The sequence below is a fragment of the Hydra vulgaris genome, chromosome 11 (assembly GCF_038396675.1).
Source record: "Hydra vulgaris chromosome 11, alternate assembly HydraT2T_AEP".
Lineage (NCBI taxonomy): Eukaryota > Metazoa > Cnidaria > Hydrozoa > Anthoathecata > Hydridae > Hydra > Hydra vulgaris.
The window spans coordinates 15,553,051-15,577,032 of NC_088930.1; the positions used below are offsets into that span (position 1 = coordinate 15,553,051).

Consider the following 23,982-nt stretch of genomic DNA (forward strand, 5'->3'; position numbering starts at 1 on the left):
AATTTGTTAATTTTATGAAACAACAAGTTTATTTGAGTAAAACAGTGGTTCCCAACCTTTGGATCGCGACCCTAACAGGGGTTGCCTAACATTTTGCCAGGGGTTGCCATTAGACCATCTGAAATTAATATGTATACTGATTGTTAGTTGATATGTTAGCTGATTTTCCTATTCTGGCTGCAGTCATTGCAGTGTACTTATTTATAGTTTTATAATCTTAACTTTAAAGTTAATAGCTTCGATTGTGTGTGACACAATTGTAAATATTTTCTTCCTTTGCAAATATTAAACAAAATATAAATAATTGCTTTGTAGGTAAATTAATTTTAATTATATTTAATTTGTAAATTATAAATAAATTTGTGACAAAAAAATATAGTGCCTACAAATAAAATCAAATATTTAGAAGTCGAAAAACATAATAGTTAGCTGCAAATATGCATTGATTTAGAGAGTAACCTTATTAATTTGTTATTAATTAAATTGTTGGGGTCGCCACAACTTTGTAACTAATATCAAGGGGTTGCAATATTGGAAAGGTTGCTCGATCCCATTAGAAATTTATTTTTCTTTTCTTTATCTATTAATTCAACCAAAAATCCAAAAATATATAGTTTGTGGTAAATTAAATGTTTCTTGATAGAGAAATTTTTATTTTTATTGGGTATAGTGATTTTTTTATCCATAGCAACACCTTAGCAACCATATCAGTCTTGCTTTGTCTACCAGTTTAATGCCCCAAGTCTTAATTTGAACTGCAAGATGCAATCTCTGGTTTTTCTACCTTGTTTAATGGCATTCTGCTATCTTCAAGCCAAGATTTTAGTACTATGCTGACATTAAAAAACAGATGACAAAGTGATGAGCCAGCAAGCTCATCTATGCAGGACCCGTACAGTTTTATTCTGGGCATTTGGTACGGAGTAAATCTGGTATTTTTCAATGGGATTTATTGGGGTCCCTTCTGGAATTTCCCGGATGCACGCGAAACCATATGAAAATTTCTTAAACTTACTTAAGATAATTTTAGCGTCTATTTAAATATCAGGCATGTTCCTTTTAAAAGCAAAGTAAAATTTTCAACTTTATTTATTTAACTGTCATGAATTTACAAAGAATGAAACAACGAAAAATTGCTGCGGTGGTAGAAAAAATTGTTGAAGAGGTTTTTTTTAGTAACTAATCAATTCATGAAAAATTTGTGGAGGATAATAAAATTGATGAAAGTTTATATGAAGGTTCAAGCATGAATGAATGCCAAATTGAAAACAATAGTACCAAATTTGATGATAATCAAGATTGGTTTGCACATTCTAATGATGATTCTGATAACGAAGAACTAAACCCAAATGAAAATAGCTTAGACAAGGATCTAGGAAAATGGGCAGTCAGTTTTAAAATATCTCACAGTGTTTTAGACAGTTTATTACCGGTTCTGAGAAAACATGGATTAGATTTGCCTAAAGATTCTAGATCCCTTTTACACACAAAGAGACATAATGAAACCAAATCTGTTGCAGGTTGTGAGTATTACTACATTGGATTGCAATTTCGGCTTCCTCTTCTATTAAAAAAATCTTTTCTTGTAACAGACCTTTTAGTTTTTACTTTACATATCAATATCGATGGTGTTCCGCTGTTTAATCACTCAAACATATCACTTTGGCCAATTCTGGGTTCTTTTTTAGAGTTTCAACAGAACGTGTTTCTTATTGCTTTATTTTCCAGTTTTTGTAAACCAAATTCTATTGATAAATATTTAATAGATTTTATTGAAGAAATGAAACGTTTACAAGAAGTTGGTGTTATCTTTGACAAGACTGGAAAGACATACGAAATAAAATTAGAAGTAGTTATTTGTGATGCACCAGCTCGGTCATTTGTTAAGTGCATTAAAACACATAATGGATACAATTGTTGTGAACGATGTATTCAACATGGCAAGTGGTATCAAAAAATAGTTTTACCTAACTTATCTGCTCCACTAAGGACTAATATAGACTTTTTAAATCAACATGATTCAGAGCACCATACTGCAATATCTCTTTTCACAAAGTTAAATTATAATATGGTAGGTGGGTTTCTAATAGGTTATATGCTTTGCATTTGTTTTGGTGTTTTCCAAAGAATTTTAAACTTATGGATTTGTGGCCCACCATCATGTTGGTTGTCCCAAAGTATTATTGCAGTAATTTCAGAAAAACTTTCTTTTTACGATCATATATTTAAAAAGAATTTTCTAGAAAGTCTCGTTCCTTGTCTGAATTTAGACAATGGAAGGCTACTGAGCTTCGTCTTTTTTTTATTTATACAGGGCCAGTGGTTTTGAAAGAATTATTGTTACCAAATCATTATCAAAATTTTATTGGTTTATCTGTTGCTGTCAGGATTTTGTTGTGTACTTCTTTACTTAAACATTATGCTGGGAATGCTGGTCAGTTGTTGCAATACTTTGTGCAGACTTTTGAAGAGCTATACGGTAGAGATCAGCATATAATGTGTCTAACAGTGATGGAGATAATTGCTTTGAAATACATGGTAAAATTGGAATTGTTAGAAATATTTTAAAACCAACTGCCAGCAATAATAATGCTTATATTCTTTTTGAAGAGTTTTTTTTAAATCCATGTAATTCTCAAAAGTTGAATATTTTTATTGTTGAAAGAACTGATGGTTTGTATGAGTGTTTACCACTCAGTGGCGTAGTAAAAAAATGTCTTTGTTTACCATATAAAAATGGATTTATTGTAATGCCCCAATTGCACTTTTAAAAAATTTTGATATTTCGTATTTGCTTTTTTAATTTTTAATATTCATATCAGATTTTTATGTTTACCACATCAGTAACACTAATCTGTAATATTATAATATGCATAATATATATATCCAATGTTTATTACCTTGCTTTGAATGTTAACTTTTGAATGTAATTCATTATTTCTTTGTTTAAAAATAAATTTATTATTTTGCAATATTTATAAAATAATTTTGGTTATTATTAGTTTTATAGTTAAAACATAATTACTGGAATGTATGCTATTATGGGTTTTTGACAATGAGATGTAAACTGAGTATATTCCCTTCAATTGGATAATCAATAAAATTGAATTTCAAGAAGTTTCAGCTTCGGTTACGCAGCATGTAGAATTAAAATGCTACTGGCCCCCATGGTCAAACTTCAGCAAAGTCAGTAGGCCAAAAAAGCTATGTTCTGAACCTGAAACAGATTGGAAAACTTATTCTTTTTAATTGTTAGCAGTTGCAGGTAAATTTTGGTCTGTATGATACTGTTGATGAACTCAGACAAGTTTAGGGACTGTTGAACCAGTATTAATTATTTTTTTTTTAATTAAAAAAAATTTACTGTTTTAGATGCAGTAGTACATAACTAGTTTTTTGTTTATTTTTGCTATTTGATTTTGTTATTTTTGACTTTTCAATAAACTCTGTGTTCATCATTGAATACTACAAATATACTTTAGTAATTAAATTTATACAATATTATACTAACTACAATTTACTTTTAAAATAGTTTGTGTATGAGCTAAGTGCAGTGTGATAATTACTGTCAGGTGAGGTTATCCTGCTACTGGTAACATGTAATCCAGTAAATCTGCTTCATATCCTCCTGCCTTGTATTTATCTATTTTTTTTAAGCAAAGGCTAGGAGAAGCCAACTCTGACTTAAAACACCCCCTGCCTTGGGGCTCTTGGTTGAGTAAAGGTTAGAGATGCTGTCTCGATAAAAATACTCATCTTGGGTAGATGTTAAATACATCCGGCTACTGTCTTGTAGAAGGTCTCCTAGACAAAGACTTAAGGGGTAAACAGATTCTATCTGTAGACCAGCCTTGCACCCCTTACTCATCTATTAGGCTGGCGAAAATGTATTTTTGAATACATTGTTTCCAGTTTAAGATGTTGAATGCTAGGTTTTTTTGACTCAATGCATGGGTTTTGCTTGTGTCTCTATTTTTATGATTAGGCAACTCATTCTATTATCTCCTAATGAGGGTACAGCTCTGAAAACTCAGTTTTATGGTTCTTTTTTATCTTTTCTTCTGTGAGACTAATTTGAGTTCAGCTGTCTCAACTTGTAATCTTAGTGTTGATTGTTATCTTCCTTTAATTCGTAAAGACTCCAATAGCCACACGCTTGGCCTGGGCATTTACATTCGTAAGAATTCACCCATTTGTCGAAAAACTAGGTTTGAATCCACAGACTATTCTTTTATGTGCTTTTGTTTAGCACCACTTCACTCTATTGCCTTTCTCTTTGTTCTATATTGCTCTCCTTTATCTCAAGACTGCACTCTTTTTGATGTTATTTCTGCTCATATTGACTAAGCTCTCTCTCTTTATCCATTAGCTAATATTGTTGTTGTCATTGACTTTAATGCTCATCACACTGAATGGCTTGGCTCTAGTGTCAGTAACTCTGCAGGTGTAAAAGCCTACAACTTTTGGCTTTTTCAATCTCTAACTCAAATTGTCAACTTTCCAACTTGAATCATTTATCTTCTCTACTGTCTTATTTCTGATCCTAGTCAATGCTCAGTTTCTCCACATTCAACCTTAGTTGCTTCTGATCACTGTTTGATCTCTCTAAAAACTATTATCTCATTCTTCTTCATCACCTGAATTCCCCTATCATCATACCTCTTACAACAACCTTAAAGCTGACTGGGAATCTTTCCGTGATTTTCTTTGTGATTGCTCTTGGATAGAAATCTTTTGTCTTCCTGTTGATGTGCTTCATATGCTCTCCTTATTTTCTTTTATTGAGTATTTTCATTTTTTTATTTTCATATTATGTAGTGAAAAGAACATTGGTACTTATACCTATGTTATTAATACTTTTTACATATATTTAAGGCGTATTAAAAATTAAAGTGTCTAAAAAATGACTAGTAAAGGTCATCCAAAAGTATGGCTTAAGTTGGCCTCAACACATTATCATAAAGTATTATGATTTGATTTACAAACTATACCTACTAAATCAAACCATAACATTTTATAGTAATATGTCGAGACCACCTAAAGCCGTACTTTTGGGTAAAATATATTGCAAAAGAAATGTTACTATAGTAACATTTCTTTTTCAATTTATTTCAACTAACGTATGTTTAGGTGCTGCAAAAAAAAATTATGAAACGAAACAAAATTTATCAAAAAAACTTCTTAAAGAAACACTTTCTTCTTGGTTTGGCATGCTCAAGATAGAGGCAAAGACGGTCGAAAAGAATGAACTTCGAATGCAGCATCAAACACAGAAAAGAACATATAGAATGCTGCAGAGAATACTTGTATATATATTTATTACATATATAAAAATTTTATTAATAAAACATATATGTATATGAATTTGTGTTTTCAATTTGCATATAAAACATTTAGCTTTTAAAACTTTTATACAAAATTGTCATGAATAAATTGATCATTTAATTTGTTCAAAATGAAAAATATTGCTTTAAACGAGTTATCGTTAATTTAGGTGTAAAAGATTTAAGTTATACATACTAAAAAATAATAAAGGATATCTGTGAAAAATCTGGCGTCAATACGGGAGAAAAGAAAAAGTAGGCGATAAATTTTTCATTTTTTTTTTAAATTTAGCCCGTATGGTCCCCATATAGATCCCGCGGCTAAGTCCCGTACGGTTCCCGCTTGACATCCCGTATGGTTCCCGTTTGGGTCCCTAATGGTTGTGCTTGTATTATGTTTCTCCCCATATTGTCTAATCTATATAGCTAAATACTCTTGAATAGAAAAAGAACGATTTTAATTTACAGATATTTTATCTTCTATTCATCAAAAAAGTAGATACTTGGATCAAGTAAAAAGAGAAATAATAAAAAAAAATTCAATGTGTTATAAAAAAAAGTGTCAAATGAGAAAACATATAGTTCTGCTGTACGCTTTTTTTGATAGTTGTATAGTATTTTTTTCATTTTGTGTTTAATTTTTCTCAGAAATAGGATTTTGTTACAGTCTCCTAAATTTAAACAATATTTTTTAAACTTTTATTCAACCTATTGACTTAAAATTTTCACAGTACTATTTTTAATATTGGAACTAGGTTCTAAACAAAAACAACTATATAGAGCTGACTGATTTTGTGCAATTGTATTTTATTACTATTAATAACCAGATTTTTCAATGCTTAAAAAGAAATGTCTGCCATTATAGATTAGTAATGTTTTGAAGTTAGATTTTAGTTCAGAACCTCCTTTACTACTTTATCTATATGATATACTAGAGATTAATTATATAAGAAGAGCTTGTCCCAACTTTATTACTCGTTTATCCATAACTATCTAAATTATGCAAATATTGCCTTGGGAGAGTACTAATAAAAATAGATTCTTTGTAACCATCAGAAGCGTCTTTGTAACCATCAGAAGCAAGCAATTCGTATTATTAACTTTGCGGATCGTTTTACTCATTCGAAGCCATTGTTCAGCAAAATGAGATTACTTAATATATATGAACTAAATATATTCAATATCTTATGTTTTATATATTGTGGAAAAATAATTTAGTTCCAACGTTTTTAAAAATATCTTTTCTTTAAAACCTATCAATAAAAATACCCTAAGAAATAATGATTTGCTGAACCAAATTTTTTATATACCTTATAAAGTTTTAATCAAATTTATATACCTTATAAAGTTTATTTTCTTTCATCAGTGTAAGAAGATTCTTTATATATTTTATCTCATTATTGTAAGAAGTTTATTGATGCATTAAAAAAAAACGGCTTATTTAAGGCTCTGTTGACAAGATCATCGTGATCTTCTTTCAATTACCTTGTTTGTATAGTTTATCATTGTAACTTTGTGAAAAGTAATTGCTATTATTATTATTTATTACTATCACAATATAATTGTAAAACGCAAACTAATGTAAATAAAAAAAAAAAAAGCAGTAAAAATTTGGTTCAAATACTATTTACAGACACTTAGAATCTAATATTTGAAGTTTTTAACATATTTAGGGATTTTTGCTGACACAACGTATTTTTTTTTTTGAGAAATTTTTTGGTCAAAATTTCAGTCAAAAAGTTTTTTTTTTACATATCTACCATCGCTACACCTTGTTTAGAAAAAATATTATAATTTTTTAAGGACTTAGTGGAGCTATCTTGGAACAACAGCAGAACTCATACAAATTTCCAATAGAATTCGATAGGTTAGTTAAGCTACACAAGAAACATTCACAGCTATCTACCACTTTTAATTTTTAAACATTTACTAATTAAGAATAAGGTTTACATTCTGGGATTCTGAGATCCTTATTACTGAGTTGTTAGTTATCAAAACCAAGTTGCGTTCCCAGACTGTAAAAGTTGACAGATTCAACAAGCAAAAAATTTGATTATTATTTCAGCAAAGAAAATTGCGTCAAAATTTGTTTGCCTAATATTTTCAAAATTTCTGAGCATGTTTTATTGTCTGCTAATGCATGAACTCTTAACTCTCTATAATGATTCATTTATTTAAAAAAAGCAAGACTTACATAAGTCTTAAAACTTTGCGTCAATTTCTACTTAAATACTCTATTTATAATCTTTGTATTTGTATAGATTATACAAAAATGAATAATAGATACCTAAGATTTGTTTTGCCAAATTTGTTCATGAATTTTACTTTTAATGACAACTAAGTTTGACTAAAAAAATGGAGGTAATAGTCTTATTTTTTTAATAGTCTAAAGCAATCGCTCTTCTAAAAACGAAAGTTTAGTTTTTATCATCTATAATATCTTAATTCAATTTCCTATAGTATTAGTGAATTCAGTTAGTCTTACAAGAAAAATATTGATGTTGGTACGCTAATCAAAAAAAAAAAGATTAACTAACAACAAAAAATTGGTCTTGCTAATCTGATAATCATGCATTAGTATAAGATCTCTCTAAAACCTATACGGGTAAAGGGTTTACTGCTTAGTCTACAAACATTTTCAAAACAAAACAAGGTCTTTGCAAATTGAACACTAGTTTACAATACAGTACAGTTGTTTGCAAGTTATTAAAGTACTCCAAAAAGACCTATCGGTTATATCATAGAGCACCACGAAAAAGTTTTTAACTTAAAATGTTAATGGATCCTTTCCTACTAATTCCGTATTTTAGGCTAGAGCCGACGTCGAACAACACACTTTGTGGTTCTGAGCAAGAAATCTAATCACTGCGCTATATCTGCTTATTTAAGTCATTAACTTTCTAACTATTAAGGTTTTTAACAAAAAAAAATTTTTATACAAAACGACTTTTAGATTTTAACTATTCTGTTATTCACTTATCCGAAACTCTCTATTTTAATAAAACCCTATTAGTAGAAAAAAAAAAAAATTGTCTTAATTTTCCAGATGTGGGAAACAAAAGATAAAACTTTAAATAACAAAATTTACAAACTGTAAATTTTGTTATTTAAAGTTTTATCTTATGACAGAAATGTCATTTCCTATTTCTATTTTCTTTACTCGTTTAATAAGTAAATAGCAGTGTTTACAAAACTTTCAATAGCACAATTGACATTTGACTCGTCAAAATAGTGATAAAACATCGATACTGTTACACATTATTGATAATAAAATATTTTAAATGACAGTTGAAATAAGACATAAAAATGAATTTTATAAACTTTTTATTACTAGGTAAGAATATTCATCTTTTTTTTCATGTGTATATATATATTTTTTCAAATAAAATCAAGATTATTTCAATATTTTTTCAATAAATGTTAAGTCACTGATTTATAGAAAGTTATCTTCATATTTATTTCTTTATTTATAAACGTTAAGTGTAGATATTCGGATTATATAATGTGTTCTATATGATAAAACAACACTGGATTTAAAAGTTTTTTGAATAATATATATATTTTTTAGAGGTGCCTGAAGACCCTTTAACATAGGTTCCTAAATAAAAATTTAAAAAATGATAATCATTTCATAAATAAAACATCGTAAAAATAATTATAATAAAAAAATTGTGCAAAAGATCACTTTTTTCATTTTTAATTAAAAAGTTTCAATTGATAGCCAGTAAACTTAAAAATAATTTTTTTAATAAAATGGTTATTAGTTTTTAAATTTTTACATAATTTTGCTTCATTTGAGACCCAACAAGACATACTTTCAAAAAATTATTATTAATATTAGGGGCCTATTAAATGTTCAAGGGACTTGAGACACCCCTAAAAATATTTTTTATTGAAAAAACTTTTGAAGCTATTTTGTCATATATTACTCATTAAGGTGTATGCTGCAGATATTTTTCAAAAAAGTGGTGTTTTGAACCACCCTATATATATATATATATATATATATATATATATATATATATATATATATATATATATATATATATATATATATATATATATATATATATATATATATATATATATATATATATATATATACAATGTATAGATATCTATAACAAATTAATACATATATATAGTATATATTTATATAGTATATATATATATATATATATAGTATATATATATATATATATATATATATATATATATATATATATATATATATATATATATATATATATATATATATATATATAGTATATATTTATATAATATATATATATATATATATAGTATATATATATATATATATATATATATATATATATATATTATATGTATAAATATATATATATATATATTTATATATATAATATATACATACCTATAATATATAAAATACATATATATATATAATATATATACATATAATATATATATATATATTATATGTATATATATATATATATATATATATATATATATATATATATATATAAATATATATATATATAATATATACATATCTATAATATATATAATACATATATATATAATATATATACATATAATATATATATATATATATATATATATATATATATATATATATATATATATATATTACATGTATATATATTATATATATATGTATTATATATATTATAGGTATGTATATATTATATATATATATATATATATATATATATATATATATGAAGAAATTTGCGGATTGAATTTTTTATTGAAAAAATTAAACGTACATTTCTAAGATTTTGTAAAACTTTTATGCGATGTTACTTAAGTTAAGCTTTTAAGTCCAGCTAAAAACAAAAATTTTTTTTTCTCTCATGTTTTATTAGTTGTTACAAGGATTGTTGAATAAACAGCCAATTCAATGCAAATTTAAATACAGCTAATTCCTTTCCAAATCAATAAAGAGTTGTTCCATTACAAAGAAAGGGTATTCAATAATCTGAGGCTTTTTTTGTGAATATTTAGTGAACCCAATAAATTTAAATAATTTTTTTGATTACAGAAAATGATTTTATCATTTTTTTGAATTTCAAAATGCCAAACAATATAAACGGAAATTAATATTAAAATAATATTTGTTTATTTATTAATTTTTTTTTATTTTCATTTTATTGTAATTGGGTCATTCCATAGAGTCGCGGTCGTGACATTTCTACTGCAAATGGTGAAAATATAAGCAAGGAACTTAATAAACCATTACTTTTTTTTTTGTGAACTAGGTCACGTACTACTATCTGAAAAATTTACAGTAAATTTTATGCTATAATTGTATCGCTATGTCAAAAAAAAATCAGTCGCGGTCGTGGCAGCTACAAAACCGAAACAGAACTTGTTTAAGTAATTTTTTTTTTTTGTAAAAAATTTTAAACAAATTAAAAAATTAGTTTTTTAATTATTTTTTAGAGGATATTATATTAACTATAATACAATTTTTTTGTTCGTGTTTTACATAAAATAGTAGCTAGCAAAAAGTCGCGGTCGTGACAAAACATTGTACTATCAGATAACGTTACATTTTAGGTATTTTTAAGGTATATATTTTTAAGGTATATTTTAGCATTGCCAAAGTTTTTAAAAATATATAAACAATGTTTATAGTTACCCTTAGAAAAATAAAAGTTTTGAATAAAACAAGTTTTGAATAAAACAAGTTTTGAATAAAACAAGTTTTGAATAAAACAAGTTTTTAATAAAATAAGTTTTTAATAAAACAAGTTTTTAATAAAAAAACGTAACAAATCACTTTATTAAATTGCAATATTAAAGACATATTTAAATAAACTAAACAAATCATTATACTAAATAAAGATTTTTGCTGTGTTATTTGTCTGATAGTGAAGATTTTTTTTCATGCTAAAAGTTTCATATTTAACTTTCGAGTAAAGGTAAAGTCGTATATCTTTAATCTTTTCAGCTAGTAGTAAAGTATCGCTTTGCTAACTATAATGTTGATGGATTTCATCTTCAGTCAAATATATTAAATTTACCGTCGAATCTTTGCATATAGCTTCATAAAACTGCCACGCATTTTGAATAATAACTTGTCTTGTTTTAACCTTTTGCCATGCTGTTATTTTTAAAGTTGCTCCTACCTCCATCAATGACTCCTTTTCCGTGGGCTGTAGCAAAAAAATTTCACTCGAAAGTTGGAATGTTAAAAGTCACTTGACAATTCTTTAGGAATTTTACCATAAAGCGGTTACTTTGTGTATAATTGAATTGGTTGCGTAAAACTTTGAAAAATGTATTACAAATGTTTTGCATCCCTCAAAGATAAAAATAGAATATATAAAAATTGAACTGTTTCAGATAAATTCCTTTAAAGCTAATTTAAGGAAAACACTGACGCATGATTTGCTGTGATCATTTTTATCTGTTAAATAAGCAACCATATTTTTCAAATCTTTACCATAAACAGCAACAGCGAAGATTTTTATTTGAGGTTGTCTCCAATAAGCACTTTGAAGTTATTCTTGATGAGTACAGCTATAGTTTTAGCTAATCAAAGTGAATTAATAATTCACCATCCATAACATTACCTATTTGGTGGCGATAAACAGATTCTCGGTGACATTTAATGAAATGGTGAATCTGAAAATGAGGAAGCTTTTTCAAAAACTCTGTATATGTTGCATAAAGAGAGCCAATCTGGGCTGAGAGGGCTGCAAAGTATCCATTTTTTTTACCCAGTTTGTATTATAAGGTTCAAAATTAGGATTTTAGGATAAAGTGTTGCATATATTAATAAAATTTTCAGGAATTAGACAACAGCTGGTTTCAAGAGGTGTTTCAAAATATGTAAGCATTTGAGCTGAACGAAGTGCACAAAATTTTGAAAATTTTATCTCGCTACCAAATTCTTCTACGTACAGGGCATAACATTCCTTTCATTTAAATAAAAGGCTTTTTTTAAACATAAGGCTTTTTTGCGTTTTTAAAATTTTCACCATCAATTTTTATAAAGCTCCTTTTATTTCAATTCTTGCTCTGTTTGTTTTGAAACTTCGTTCGTTTTCTATTTCTTTTAACTCAGTTTTCTTTATCTATAATCTTTGCAAACTCGTTTGTGTGATTCGGACATTGTTTATTATTTATACATTGTTTAATATTTATACGTTTCCTGTATTTTTATGTAGAATTTGTTAAATAAGTTATATTTTACATTATTTTATAACCTTTAAATACACAGTAATTGTTATATTAATTAATCTTTAAAACACGTGTTTTAATTAAGGTTTTTCGAATCAAATCTTCTTCCTTGACGCATTTGAACATCTAAACAATGCATTTAAACATCGAAATATCCGTTACGTCGCGACAAAAAATAAATTACTTTGTACTTTTTTCCAGACAAGGATTTAATAAATTTGTTTTACATATATATTCACTTCAACTAAAATGCTTTTGCTAAACATTTTCTCATTTAAAAAAATATAAATTTAGGTTGTATAAAAAGACTAAATTTGTTATAATAGTCGCGGTCGTGGCGGTAAAAAGCGCCTTTTTTCTTTTAAGTAACATACCAACTAATAATTGAGATAATAATAGCACTTTTTAACAAACTTATTTAATTTCTAATGTTTGATCTAAAAATTATAAAAAAAAGCAACAAAAAAAAAAACTCTATGATAAGAAATCTATGTTTTTTATATCATAAAATATTAAAAATGGCTACCAAATTTTAAACATCTCCTACACATGCATAAAAATAAATAACCAAGTAAAGATATTTTTATAGATGCACTAACGTGTCTGTTAATTTAATTTAAAAAAATCTATTTCTAATATTCAGTGTTAAAATACGTGTTTTTATCTAAAACACGTAATTTAACATTCAAAACATCAATAAAGTCAACGCAATACATATTCAAAACATATTTATATAAATTTCTCAAGCAAATTTTATATTAGTGAATTTTTATGTATGTAAACATTTTTTTTTTCTTCACATACGTATTTTCATTACTAGCAATTTAGGATCAAAAAAGTAAACAAAAAAAAGTTATTTTTCTTTTTCTTTTAGATTTTTATAAATATTTTTTAATTACGATCACTTAACCGTTGTTATTTTACCAATTTATCAGACTTCCGATTATATTTAGCCGTTTTTTACTAAGTTCCTTACTGTCGCCTTTAAAACATAACTGTATCACTTTGTCTAGTAGGTTAAGTTCAGCAACTTTGAAAAAAATAAAGATAATAAAACCGAGCTCTCGAACACAAAGAAACAACTTTGATAGAAAAGAACTTTACGGTATATATATATATATATATATATATATATATATATATATATATATATATATATATATATATATATATATATATATATATATATGTATATATATATATATATATATATATATATATATATATATATATATATATATATATATATATATATATATACCATACTGATGGTGAAACACAGTGTTGAAGTAATCAAAAAAAATTAGATAAGTGTTTTTACTAATTTATATATATATATATATATATATATATATATATATATATATATATATATATATATATATATATATATATTTAAACAATTTTAAAATGTATTCTACAAAATAGAGTGCTCAACAGAGCAATTATAAAGTAGTAGAAAATCACTTCACAAAAATTTTTTCATTTAACACTGCGTTTCATCAATAAACACTCATTAGAAATGAATGATCAAATTAATAAAACTTCAATTTATACCAAAAATTAAATTACAGAAAGTCGCATACTATGCCTACAAGAAAAATTTGAAATTATAACTCATGCAAATTAAGAATGCTTATTAAACAAAAAATCGGAATTGATTTCTAAATGCAGGCACAAAAATAAGTTTCTCCTAAAAAACTATAAAAAGAAGTGAGCTCAAATAATAATTACATTAATTCCCCCCTTAAAATTTTTTTTTTCAAAGAAGCAGAAGTAATCAATTCTAAAGAATTCTTTTTATAATAGTGTCAGCATATTCCACAAATGTGTGAAAATTTACAGTAGTAAAGCCATTTGCAATTTCCTGTAAATTAATTTTTGGTATAAATTGAAGTTATATTAATTTAATCATTCATTTCCGATGATTCTTTTGATAAAACACAGTGTTAAGTAAAAAAAAATTTTTTAAAGTGATTTTTTGCTACAAATGCCGTTTATGGGATTTGTTAGATTTAATAAAAATTGCTCATTTAGCCCTCCACCCTTTTAGTATTATTAATGAAATAATGTACTTTTTCTGAAGAGAAGAGCCGAAGCACTAACTGTAGTAGATGTTAGATTAGTTTCTGATGTATGCCTTATTACTAATACTTTTTTTAAATCGTTTTTAATTTTTTTTATAGTTGTTTTACAAACTTCTCTAATCCATTCAAAACGTTTCCAACGAGATTTACCAAAATGTTCAACGGTTATTGGTGTTGGGCAACAACTGTATAAGAATGGAATTTTATCTTCACAAACTGTTAACAGGGTAATGGTTTCAAAAAAAAAAGACTTTAAATGTATCGAAACAAGTGGTACAGGCAAATTTAACTTATCAATGAACATTTATTCCGATGACTCGTACACAACATTTTTATCACAAAAAAACCAAGAAGATTTGGTTTACAATCAACCTAAAATATTCCTAGAGCTTAAGCTAAACAGCGACGAAGAGGATTTCATTATTAAACTCATAACCTGTTATGCAACACCAGACAACAATCCTCAAAACGTTATTCAATACAAATATATACAGAATGGGTAACAATTTTACTACTTCCCCCAAGCACACTATACTTATAACTAAACTAAACTTGTTTTGTAACTTTACAAATATATGAAATATTATTTATATTAACAATATCACTTTTAGATGCCCGTTAGATTCCACAATCTTATTCTACGACGGAACTAATAAAAAAATAAACCGTTTTAGTATAAACACTTTCCGATTTGTCAACTACAGCTCAGTATTTTTATTTTGCAATGTAGGCGTGTGCAGTAAAACTTCTGTTGATTGTCATGAAACCCAATGCAATAATAACAAAAACATGTTAGATATAAATAAAGACTCTTCACCTCACGCTAAATCTGTGCTTAGTGAATCTGAAAACCAAGGTATTAAAATTTTGTTTTAAATAATTATAACCAGTAAACTTAATAGTCGAAATGTTAGTTTAGATAAATGTAAGTTTTTTGTCTTTATTATGCTTTTAAGTCATTTTTAAAATGCATTTGGAAGTTATCATTGGTATTACTCGTAGCATTCCATTAAAGTTGTATTTACTAAAACAAAGTTAGGTAGCGTCAAGCTTAAAGCATTATAAACAGGTTGATATATTCTAACTTAGTAATTAAGTTATAAAACATCAAAAACAGCATCGTACTAACTAGTTTTTCTTTTTTGTGATATTTCGGTCTAATTTGTATAGACCATCATCAGACATAAAATAACAACTTAAAAACCGTTACAAAATAAACTTTTAAAATTCATAAAAGAAGCCATTACAAAGACGACGTCAATAAAAGTTGTTTTATTTTTTTATGACTTTTTAAATAGTGGTCTCCAAATATTTGAAGCAACTTTTACCCCGTTGTCTATGTTAAGCAGTACCGGGTATTGTTTAACCCTCTGAGATGTTTGCGCATAGTTATTTTGAAGCGGTTCCCTTATTTTCCTTTCATGATATTTGTTATTTATAGATAAAGATTTTGGGTGCAGCCAGTCGAATATCCCATGGCATTCTTTGCAATGCTCAGTTGCTCCAGAAGCATGCTAATTGCCACTCATGCTATTAGTTTGGTGTTTTATGCTTCTTTGCAAAATTTTATATTATATTGGGCAAACAAAAAACACCAAACTAATAGCATGAGTGGCGATTGGCATGCTTGTGGAGCAACTAAGCATTGCAAAGAATGCCATGGGATATTCAATGGTCTGTACAAATTAGACCGAAATATCACAAAAAAGAAAAATTAGTTAGTACGATGCTGTTTTTGATGTTTTGTAACTTATTATAAATTTACGTACAACAAGAAATTTAGCTTGGTACGTACAACAAGAAATTTAGCGCATAAATAGACTGGCATGCCTCTAAAATAATCGTCAAAAATGAACAAATGTATATATATATATATATATATATATATATATATATATATATATATATATCAATCAATCAATATATTCTAAATTTACATGATTTTACAATTCAAGGATGTTTACAAATAGTATAATTACTAATGATGCGTAAACACCTAATAATAATGAATAATAACATAAGAATAAAATAATAACAACTCTAAAAATCATAACGTTAACAATAATAATAACATTAATAATAGTTATAATAATAAAAATGGTATTAATAACAATAAAAATAATGGTATTAATAAAAATAATGATATAAATAAAATTAATGGTAATATAATAATAACAATGATAATAAAAACAATGGTATATTTAATTATATATCTATACTTATCTGCATACGCACATACATACCTATACATACACATTCACACATATATTAACACACAACACACATACATACACATATACACACATTTGTACACATACATATATCCACACACGCATACATATACCCACACATGCATACGCACATACACATTCAATAATTGTACAAGGACGATAAAAAAGCTGTACATAAATGTAAAGATTCTTAAAAAAAATTTAAAAAAATAAAATAAAATAAACAAAATATACAAGAGAGAGTATTTTTAATAAGACGGTTAACTGTGATATATTCTAGTAGTTATTTGCGCTTGCTTTATAAGTAGCGCTTGCTTTATAAGCAGGAGATCTAGGTTCGAAACGAGCTCTGGACAAATTTTCGCGTCACGGTAAGGAAGGAGGCGTGAACTTCCTGGTTAAATGCACTTCCGCGGTGCTCTGTGACAAGACCGTTGGGACTTCTTGGGGCACCTAAAATAAAAAAAATTAAAAAAAAAAAGTTATCCAAATCGTGTTTTTTTAATTTATTGAGAAAATTATATCGAGAAATTGAGTTTTCAGTTTTAAAAGAATGAGCGAGATAGTTCCAAGCATTGGTGCACTGATGTTTAATTGATTCGCTGCCAAATTTTATTGTCCTAGTATGTTCTATAAAAAAATTGTTGCATGAAGAGGGTCTTAGAAAGTGAGAATGTTTGTTACATATTTGAAGGAAAAAGTTCTTGAAGGAAATTGGAAGTTTATCATGAAGATAATCCCATACAAATAAACAATTTAATTAAGTAATATTGTCGTTCAGCCTTAGAATTTTAGATAATTTATACAGCAGAGAAACATTGTCAAATAGAAAATTTTAAAAGTTAATAACTTTAAGGGCTTTGTTTTGAAGTGAAACTAATTGGTTTAAGCGACCTTTTTTTTTACCCCAAATCTGACACGCATACCTATGGTGCGATCCAAATATGGTATGATAAATACTCATAAGTGTTTCAAAATTTATGAAATGTCTGATCTTGGCTAACATTCCAACTGATCGGCGTAGCTTAGTCTGTAAGTAAGTTTGATGGTACTTAAAAGAAAGACTCTCATCCAGTCAAACTCCAAGGTACTTAACAGTTTTTGACGAAGTTAATATTTTTCCATTAATGTTAAAAGTGCATTGTTCCTTGTGTTTTTGGTTTTTGGTTTTAAAGACAATTATTTTAGTTTTTGTAGCGTTTAGTGAAATTTTATTTGCTCTAAGCCAATTAATAACAGAAAATATGGCCTCATTATTTTTTAACTGCTTTTTTTCAAGCGAATCTTCAACAATTAACAGGTTAGTGTCATCGGTGAAATGGTATGTTAAAACATTATTAATGCAGGTGTTTAGTTGATTGTTAGTGTTGATGTATACAAGGAAAAGCAGAGGCCCCAATATTGACCCTTTTGGGACTCCCGAAATTATAGTTTTGGTTAATGAAGATGTTTCCTTAACTGTAACATATTGAAGTCTGTTATTTAAGTAGGATTTAAACCATTTAAGTGGAATTCCACGTACACCATAGCATTGTAATTTGGAAAGAAGAACATCGTGATTTACTGTATCGAATGCTTTTTGCAGGTCAAGGAAAACACCACAAACAAACTTATTTTTATCAAGGGCATTTCTTAAAGTTTCTGTAAAATCAACTAGCGCATGTGTAGTAGAATGATTACGTCTAAATCCGTATTGTAATTTATGAAAGCAATTAAAGGTATCAAAAAAGCTGTAAAGTCTTTTGTGCATAGTTTTTTCAAATATTTTTCCGATGTTGGATAACAAAAAATTATGTCTGTAATAAGATGGTTCAAGTCGGAAGACTATTAGGGTCAAGGCTTTTCCTATCATTCATCACGGAAATAATTGTTTCAATTTCTTCTTTTGTTACAGGTGAAAGGAAAAATGAGTTAAAATTTGGGATTTTAAGAAAATCGTTAAATTTATCAATTGAAGGTTCAATTTTTTCGGAAATATTCACTGATATATTTAAAAAATAATCATTAAATGAATTATAGTTTTATTATCGATAAATAAGTTGTTATTGATCATAAGTTTAATAGACTGCTTTTGTGTGAAACTGTTGTTAATATCAATTATTTATCTAATTCTTTTCCATGTATTTTCATATTGTGTAAATTGTGTTGAAAGAAATTTGAATAAAAGTTTTTTTTTACTTTAAAGCATTTAATTTATTTTTTTAATTCATTTAAAGCATACAGAAATAAAATCAGTAATTTTTAATAAATTACTAATTTTATTTCTGTATGCTTTAAATAAATTAAAAGTTTTTTCTTTTATTATAGTTGACGAATGATTGAGAAATTTTGCGCAGATTATCTTTTATTTTAATTGACTTCAAAATGCCTTGAGTTATCCATGGCTTACTTTTAGATTTAATTTGTCTTTTTGTAAGAGATTTTAATGGCGCATGTATGTTAAGAATATTTTCAAAATTTTGCATGAATAATTTAACAGATTGATTAGGGTCATCTTCTTCTTTTATTAATTGGGACCAAGGTATACTCTTAACATCATCTAGAAAAGCATCATTGTTGAACCTTTAAAAAAACCTTCTGTATATCTTTTCTGTAGTATATTTGGAGTGAAAACTTGGGATTTGTACAAATTGTGCTAAATGATCTGAGATGGAAATTATTAGGTTACCTGATATAATGCTGTTAGAGTGAAAATTAATGAAAATGTTATCAATAAGTGTTTTTGAGCTTACATTGACTCTCGTTGGCAATGAAATGTAAGGAAAAAAAGCATTCGAACACATATTTTTAATGAAAAATGATAAATCAGGTAAGTTTTCATTATTAAGAAGATTAATGGTCGTCTCTCTTTTTATATATAGAAGTAGAATTAATGTAAAGTAGGGCACCGCCACAGCTGGACACCGTTGGAGTATGTTCTATCACATAATTTTTAATTTCTACATTACTTATGGGTGATACATGTTGTTTCAGCCTTGTCTCAGACACAGCAATAACACAGGGAGGAAATTTTAAGAAACTAATTAAAGATTTTAACTCATATATATGAAAAGAAAGTGTGGAAATATTTAAGTGTAAGAAATTTAATGGGTTAAGGTTTAGATCTAAGGCATTAAAATCATCAACATTGCGGTACTTACAATCTAAGACACAATTGTTTACTTTGTTTAGACATTTAAACAAATAATTGAGATCAGGGGAATTAGTTTTTTAATTGAACTAGGTTGAGGATTACAAATAATACAGAACCAGGTCTGTGGATCAGAAACTAAATCAGAATACTGTTTGATACTAATGTTATTGCATTTATATATATATATATATATATATATATATATATATATATATATATATATATATATATATATATGTATATTTATATTTATATTTATATTTATATATATATATATATATATATATATATATGTATGTATATATATATATATATATATATATATACATATACATATATATATATATATATACATATATACATATATATACATATATATATATACATATATATATATATATATATATATATATATATATACATATATATATATATATAAATATATATATATATATATATATATATATATGTATACATACATATATATATATATATATATATATATATATATATATATATATATATATATATATATATATATAGTATATATATGTATATATATATATATATATATATATATATATATATATATATATATATATATATATATATATATATATATATATATATATATATATATATATATATATATATATATATATATATATATATATATATATATATATATATATATACATATATATATATATATTGACTGCTTTATCAATTATATTTTGAATCTGGTTCTATAACTTCTCAGTATTAATTTTTTGATGCTCTGATATTTTTTCAAAATCGAACTCAATCAAAAATCTTTACGAATGTATAAACAACGAGTTTAAAAGATTAAATATCTGGTTGAAGTTAAATAAGTTATAACTAAATACAGAAAAAATATAGATGTTGTTTCATTCCAAAAAAAATATGCATATGTATCAACTATACTATCGAAAGAGTAGAAATAACTAAATGTCTTGGCATACTTATTGACAAAAGTATAAATTGGAAAGCCCATATAAGTACAATAAACACCTAAATTTCAAAAAATATTAGGACTTTCTACAAAGTCAAACCTATGTTGTCCCGACATAATCTGAAGCTTCTTTATTTTTCTTACACCTAAAGTTTTCTTACGTACGCTAATATTACATGGGCATGGGTATTTCATGTGAAATTGAATACTCTTTATATAATTCAATAACACGCATTAAAATTAGTTTATAATAAAGATAAATTTATCCACGCTGGACCCTTACTAAAAACTTTGAATGCACTAAATGTTTACCAAATCAACATCTACAAAAATATTATGTCCATGCTTAAATTCAATTTTGGACTATCGCATTCTTTATATAACTTTTTTTAAATTAACTCTTATAGATATATTACAAGAGTAACAAACAACTTCCCATTGTCTAAAAAATAACAAAATTCCGATTCTCTGTTTTCTACTGGAGTACAACAAAAAAATATCAAAAAATTTAGAACTTAAAGCATTAAATAATCCTGCCTATTTTAAATAGGATTATTTGTTTAAATAATCCTATGGAAGCAAACGTGTCTAATATGAAACACCGTTACTGAAAATTTTGCTGTTATGGATTTAAAACTCGAAATTTCGAATTTTAAAACCAAAAAGTTCGAATTTTAAAACCAAAACAGCAAAAAGTTCAAAATTTCGAAAAATTCAACTACTCTTATAAAGATAGTTGCATTTTTCTTATCTATAACTAGTGTCTATGTTAGTTTTTTAACTATCCTAAGGATTTATCCTAAGGATAGTTAAAAAACTAACATAGACACTAGATATAGATTATTGCATAACCTTTGAAGTTCGTTTACGCATTTGCTTTAAATTAATCTTATCAGAAGCCTAAAATTTTTTTTTAAAAGCTCAAGAAAGTACTGTAGATTTTATAACAAATCTGAAACATTGACTAGCTACGCCATGTTTTGACATTAAGTATGAAACTCAAGTTACTTTTTTTAAAACTTTATTTACCTTAAAATATGGTTATCATTACTGCATTTTTTTAGATATTAATTATAGCGTCGAATGTCACCCAAAAACCATGACCCTCGCTATTAAAAAACCCTTACCAAGTTGGCACGAAATTGAAAGCTTTCATTTAATTGATCGAAGTTGCAGAGCAATTGAAAACAGTACACATGTGTTTTTCAAGACTCCTCTACATCTTTGCGGAACTACAAAAGAGAAGCTTACATCAGGAGCATTTTTATTTAAAAACGTATTATTAGAAACAATTGAAGCATACCCAATTCAACGCACTAGTATCATGTTAAAAACATACAGCTGTAGGTAATATATATTATAGTTATAGATAATATACAATTAGCATATGATATATACTTTTATAAGTATATATATATGTATATATATATATATATATATATATATTCGAGTTATTGATCACCTCAACCAACACAGTTTACAGAAAAATAAAAAAAATAAACATTGTCTTGCAACGTGTTATAGAAATTATTAATTTAATTGGTAAACAGGGGTTGTCCAACAGGTCACTTGGAAACAAAACTGACTAATTTTTGGAGAATGCCAACCTTAAGCATAGTAGTTTCATTTCCGTAGTCAAAGTATGACTCTTTTCTTTAATCCTATATTGAAGACATCATTAAATCCAGTAAGATGCAGCAGGTATCATCTACTATCCTAGAGAGTAAAAAAAAGAAAGGAAACTTTAGTAACATTACTTTCAAATTCAACTTCAGTTTCAGTTTCAATTTCAAATTAAGTGAAACATGTCATGACTGCATGAAAATCCTCGGCTTGATCCACTGATCAAGCCGAGGATTTTCATGAGAATCACTATTCTATCAGAAGTGAAAAGGGTTGGTTAATTTTCAATTCAACTAAATAGTACTCAGTTTGCCACCTAATCATTCAAACTTGACAGTTTGAATGATTAGGTGGCAATTTTATCTATTACTAATACTGTTCATGAACAACTAATTGCACTTCTAGATTCTCATTCTAGTTTAGGAAAGAAGATATATGGTGCATATATATATATATATATATATATATATATATATATAGATATATATATATATATATATATATATATACATATTTATCAGTGACGTGACAGTGATATATATATATATATATATATATATATATATATATATATATATATATATATTTATCGTGACGTGATATATATATTTATCGTGACGATATATATATCGGTGATATATATATATATATATATATATATATATATATATATATATATATACGTGACATGACAGTGATATATATACATATATATATATTTATATATATATATATATATATATATATATATATATATATATATATCAGTGACATTTATCATATACATATATATATATATATTTATATATATATATATATATATATATATATAGATATATATATATATATATATATATATATATATATATATATATATATATATATATGTATATATATATATATATATATATGTATATATATATATATGTATATGTATATGATAAATGTCACTGATAAATATATATATATATATATATATATATATATATATATATATATATATATATATATATATATGTATATGATAAATGTCACTGATAAATATATATATATATATATATATATATATATATATATATATATATATATATATATATATATATATATATATATATATATATAATATATATTTATCAGTGACGGATCCAGAATTTTTACTACTTGTACAGCTTTCACAAATTTTTCGGATTCAGCATTTTTTGGTGTTTGTACACAAAGTGCAGCTTTACAAACTGTACTTTGTAAAGTCTTTAAACTCACAAGTAAGTTGTTAAAAATACGTTTTAACGTCGTTTATCAACTTTGGCGAAGTCGATAAACGTATTTTAAATACGCTATCGACTTCGCCAAAATGTTTTCTAAACTACAGGACCAATTATATATTCGGAATAAATTCTTAGTATATCATTTAATAAAA

At 25.9% G+C, this 23,982-nt stretch overlaps 1 protein-coding gene across 2 annotated transcripts in view; it reads left to right on the forward strand.

Moving 5' to 3' along the window:
- Nucleotides 1-8,525: 8,525 nt before the first annotated feature.
- LOC100207598 (ZP domain-containing protein) overlaps nucleotides 8,526-23,982 on the forward strand; it is a 29,887-nt gene continuing 14,430 nt past the window's right edge. The window contains exons 1-4 of one of the 2 annotated variants that reach the window (XM_065810250.1): nucleotides 8,526-8,658; nucleotides 14,705-15,104; nucleotides 15,217-15,461; nucleotides 22,007-22,289. In XM_065810250.1, the coding sequence (XP_065666322.1) occupies nucleotides 8,631-8,658; nucleotides 14,705-15,104; nucleotides 15,217-15,461; nucleotides 22,007-22,289 (956 nt within the window). In that variant the 5' untranslated portion in view covers nucleotides 8,526-8,630. Of the gene's footprint in view, nucleotides 8,659-10,630; nucleotides 10,707-14,704; nucleotides 15,105-15,216; nucleotides 15,462-22,006; nucleotides 22,290-23,982 lie in introns of those variants that run through there. The other variant, XM_065810249.1, reaches the window with a different exon arrangement.